The sequence below is a fragment of the Malaclemys terrapin genome, chromosome 1 (genome assembly GCF_027887155.1).
Source record: "Malaclemys terrapin pileata isolate rMalTer1 chromosome 1, rMalTer1.hap1, whole genome shotgun sequence".
NCBI lineage: Eukaryota > Metazoa > Chordata > Testudines > Emydidae > Malaclemys > Malaclemys terrapin.
Genome location: NC_071505.1, coordinates 349946984 through 349952238, shown reverse-complemented (window position 1 = coordinate 349952238; position 5255 = coordinate 349946984). Strand labels below are relative to the sequence as shown.

General features: G+C 43.5%; 1 protein-coding gene across 1 annotated transcript; it reads left to right on the top strand.

Annotated features, from left to right (window-relative positions):
• Positions 1-3516: 3516 nt before the first annotated feature.
• Positions 3517-4455, top strand: LOC128830237 (olfactory receptor 52P1-like). Its single transcript, XM_054016024.1, has one exon. The coding sequence runs from the start codon at positions 3517-3519 to the stop codon at positions 4453-4455; it is 939 nt and encodes a 312-aa protein (XP_053871999.1).
• The last annotated feature ends 800 nt before the right edge of the window (positions 4456-5255 follow it).

Sequence of the window (5255 nt, the reverse complement as noted above, 5' to 3'; positions counted from 1 at the left end):
ACAGCCGAGCTCCATCCTCATTGGAACCCCCATCAGGTAGTTGAAGGCTGCTATCTAATTCCCCCTCACTCTTCTCTTCTGCAGATGAAACAAGCCCAGTTCCCTCAGCCTCGCCTCATAAGTCATCTGCCCCATCCCCCTGATTATTTTCATTGCCCTTCAATGGACTCTCTCCAATTTTTCACATCCTTCCTGTAGTGGGGGGCCCAAAACTGAATGCAATACTCCAGATGTGGCCTCACCAGTGCCGAATCGAGGAAGGAAATCACTGTGCTCGATCTGTGGGCAATGCGTCTACTAAGGCAGTCCAATATGTCATTAGCCTTCTTGGACACAAGGGCACACTGCTGATTCATATCCAGCTTCTTATCCACTGTAATCCCCAGGTGCTTTTCTGCAGAACTGCTGCTTAGCCAGTGGGCCCCCAGCTGAATATTGTCTATGTATCTGCATTTGAAATGCAGTTCCACCTGGGGAACACCCACTTGGCAAGAAGTTTTCAGTCTAAGGAGCTAGTTGGGAAGGGCCCATTGAGGGCAATGAGCTAGTAAGTAAAACAATTGGCCTGAGGAAAAACTTATCTCAGGCTTCCTGAGAATGCTGCAGACAGCCTTTAAATAATGGATACTATCACTCTGCCAGGGCATTTGACCAGGCCACATAAATTAGGACTACACCTTGCGGAGTCTGTATTTTCCCACTAACCGGTTTGGGAACCAAGTTTTGAAACAAAGGGTTCCTGCCATATGCTATAGCTATATAAGGCTGGGAGTGACATCATCGGTGGTTCTTCACTCCTCACACAAGAGGATTGCTGGAAACACCTGAGAAACAAAGACTGAATTGGGGAAAGTGCTGGACCCAGGCTAATGGGATTTCTAGTCTGTGTATGGAAACCTCAGAAACCTGAGCTGCAAGTCAAATGCAGTTTCTGCCTTGAGAATCTGCCAGATGGCTTGTGAGAACCTGCTAATTCATAGTCAATCTAATTAGTGTGTTAAACTTAGTTTGCCTTATTCCTGATTTGCTAGGTCATCTTCTTTGATCTGTTTGCTATCCAATATAATCACTTATATTCTATCTATTTTATGTTTTAATCTAAACCTAGTATCCCTTTAACTTAGGTGTCTGGGGGAAATATCTCAGCTTGGTTACCACAAGTGTGCATTTTCCTCCCCACATTGAAGGAACTGGGTAACAAATTCATACTGGTCAGAGTATGTACTAGGGCAGGACGGTACAGCTCTGAGGTCCTAGCCTGGGAACCTGGGGGTTATATTGGCTATAGCCTTTCTATTGTTGGTTCATGCAGTGGCTGGTCATCCCCTGCAGGTAACTGCAGCTGGGTGTGTCCCTGCCTGTGTGAATGCTCTCACTGTTTAAACAATGTACACCTTATTTCCAGTCATAATTGCTTTAACTTCAATTTACAGCCATTGAATCGGGCTATGCTAGGCTGAAAAGCTTATTATATTTTTCTTTCCCGTGTTGGAACTTATAAAGTGTTATCAAAAGTCATCCCAAAACCAAACTTGTTAAACTAAATGGATTGAAATCTTTGAGTCTATCACTATAAGGCAGGTTGTTTTCTAATCTTTTAATAATTCTCGTGACTCTTCTCTGAACCCTCTTCAATAGATCAGCATCGATCGTTAATTGTGGACAAAAGAACTTGACAAAGGGTCCAGGAGCAGTTGCACCAGAGGCAAATACAAAGGTAAAATAACTTCTCCACGTCTCCTTGAGATTCCCCTAGTTATCATCCAAGGATCACATTGGCCTATTCTGGCACTGAGTCACACTGGGAGCTCATGTTTAGTTAATTATCCCTTCACGCCCCCAAATGTTGTTCAGAGTCATTGCACTTTCCATGAGAGTCCCCCATCGTGTAAGCATCACAAACATTCTTTGTTCCTAGATGAAGATATCTACATAGGTATATTAGAACACATATTGTTTGCTTTGACCCAGTTTATCAACCAATCCAGATTACTCTGAACTGTGACCTGTCCTCTTCATTATTTACAATCCCCCAATTTTAGTGTCATCTGTAAACTTCATCAATATTCAGGCATGAGATGGGGTAGCAGCTGAATTGCTGACACAAGTCTCTGCTTACACTTGTCAGTTAAAACCTGTAACTTATGCCTCAGACAAAGCTGGGTGTCTGCAAGAAAGAGTGTCACCAAAAGAAACAAGGGGAGTAACAGAGGTGAAGGCCTGTATGCTGAATTCCAATACCCTTGTGTCATTTGTGCCCATTCCCTTGAGCACAAAGTCTTAGCACAACATGATATGTTTGTTTCCATGGGGAAAACTGGGCTCTTTCTAACATAGGAATTGCATCGTGGATCAGACCTATGCTCTATCTAGTTCAGTGTCCTCTCTCTTACAGGGACAACCTCAGGTCCTGCAGAAGAAGGTGTAAGAAACTCAACAGTAGATGTATGGGTGTGTGTGACCTGATCACCTAGAAGGTGTCGCCCTACTGCCTGACAGCTAGACATTGGCTTGTGCTCTGAAACACTTTGGTGTCTAGGATTTCCAAAATATTTATTTACCTGTAACTATTATAACTGAATAGTCTCACTACCCATGTAAATATCCAAACCTTTACTGAATCTTTCTTAGTTCACGGCCTCAACTACCTCTTGTTCCTCAGACTAATTAGGCATTGAGTGAAGAAAGCATTCTTTTTTTTATCTGCTTTGAATATGTCACATTTCAGTTTAATTGAGTGTCATCTTGATCTTGTGTTATGAAACAGGAAGAACACATTCTCAATCAACTCTTTACCAGTCAGTATTTTATAGATTTTTCTCATCCCCTCTTATTCATCCCCTTTGTAAGGTAACAATCCCAGTCTTTTCAACCTCTCTCCGTATGAGAGTTTCCCCAGGGCCATTATTATTCTCATTGCCCTTGCCCGAACCCCTCTAGTTCTGCAATATTCTTTGTGAGAGGGGTGCTCACTACTACACAGAGGAGTCCAGAGGATGATGAAACATTGTTGGACTGGTATTATGGCAGTGTATTATCTTTATGATTTTCCATCCCACTCCTCCTAGATCCCAAATGTTTTGCTTAGTCTCTGTCCATGCTTGAACTGTAAGCAGGGTTTCCCAGAGGTGTGTACCAGGATGCCCTGCTCCCTGTCCTGAGTTCATGCAATTAAATTAGAACCTTCCTAGGTGTTTTCTGACTTCAAGCATTTCCCTCCAATGGGAATACACATTGCTGTTATTGACATTGAAGTTTCTATGCCATCATGCTGCCCATTCACCTGGCTTGGTTAGCTCCCTCTGAGGACTTCTCTGGACTCGACTATGACCAAAATAATCTGGTGTCATCTGTAAATGTTGCCACCTCACTACTCACCCCCTCTCTAGAGGAATAATAACTATAAACTCTTTACCTTGCTATTTGCTATAAAGTGTGTAAACCCACTCAATGTGCTTCTCTCTCTGCACAGGCACCTTGAGCATTTCTTAGCCCTACTGATGCATCAACAACCTCATGGCAGCTTTCAACCTCACCCCCTCTGACCCTTCAACCTTCATGCTAATGGGAATCCCTGGCCTGGAAGCTGCTCACGTCTGGATTTCCATCTGTTTTTCTACGTTCTACATTATCAGCCTGTTGGGAAATTTCACAGTTCTGTTTGTTGTAGGGAAAGAGGAGACCCTGCACAAGCCGATGTTCCTGCTGATCTGCATGCTGGCACTCACAGACATTTGCTCATCTACCTCCATCATGCCAAAGGCACTGTGTATATTTTGGTTCAATTTAAAAGGCATTACGGTGGGTGGCTGCCTCACCCAGATGTTCTTCATTCACACAGTTTCTGTTATGCACTCAGCCATCCTTGTGACAATGGCCTTCGATCGCTATATTGCCATATGCAACCCTCTCAGATATGCCACCATCCTCACCAACGCACGAATAGCTAATCTAGGGCTAGTATGTTTGATAAGAGCTGTTCTCTTCATTTTGCCCTTGCCCTTGAACTTGATCAGGCAGCCATTCTGTACCAACCGCATTATCCCCCATACATACTGCGACCACATGTCTGTGGTGAAGATATCGTGTGGGGACACCACGGTTGACAGGACGTATTCCTTGGTGATTACATTTGTAGTCACCGGGTTAGACCTAACGCTCATTGCCCTGTCTTATGGTCTGATTGTCAGGGCCGTCGTCAGAATCTCCTCCAAGACAGCCCACCAGAAAGCCCTCAACACCTGCACAGCCCACATCTGTGTGATGCTGACAACTTATACTCCCTTCCTCTTCACCTCTCTGACATACCAATTTGGTCAGGGCATTGCTCCCCATGTTCACATCATCTTGGCCAACCTCTACTTCCTCGTCCCTACCATGCTCAACCCTATCATTTATGGGGTCAAAACCAAAGAGCTTCGTGACAAAGTGAGCAAATACACCAGCAGAAGGTGATCAGCGGGGGACACTGACTTTAAACCTGTATGATGAGAGGGAAAAACGATATCTCCTGCTTAATGAAGGGTGCTCTGTAGCAGTTTGACAGAGCTCAGCATTGTGGAAGTTCACAGTCTGTGAAGTTCCTCACACCTAACGTCTGTTCACAGTCTGTGAAGTTCACTCCATCACCAAGCACTGCAGGCTGGCCTCTGGGTAAAGGGAGTAGAGTGGGGCCTTAGACACTTTACTAGCCAATTCCCCTGAGGTAGTGCAGAAGGAAAGTTCGCTACAATAGTTCCCCACTTACACTTGGGAACTGGGAGAAATAGATGGGCTGGATTTAAGTGATGTGTAAATATAAGTGTAACTTGTGAAATCTTCATATAAATGATAAAAGGTGAAATGGGTAACTTTGGGGAGCACACGTTCTGCGTAAGGTGACTATAACATTACTGCATGAGACAGGTATGATATTAACCTTTTTCCTGTACTATTTTATTATGGGGTTAGAGCAGTAAACATGACCTTCTTTTATTTGGCCTCTTGAACATATTTCATAACAAATTAAACTTGGACAAGCCAGCTTCCTCTCAGATTCAGTAGTTAGAAACAATGAAGGCACCCACAGAACTGATTCTCCTGAGCAAAAATGCCGACGAATTTACAAGCGTTTAGCATTAAGGAAATTAATGGAAAACTAGTTTTATTTTTTATCATTTATCTTACAAGGCATGCTTTATATTTAAGAACATGATTATATGAAAATGAGGAATATGGGGGTTATAGTACGCTTTCCCAAGGATTGTCGCAGTTTT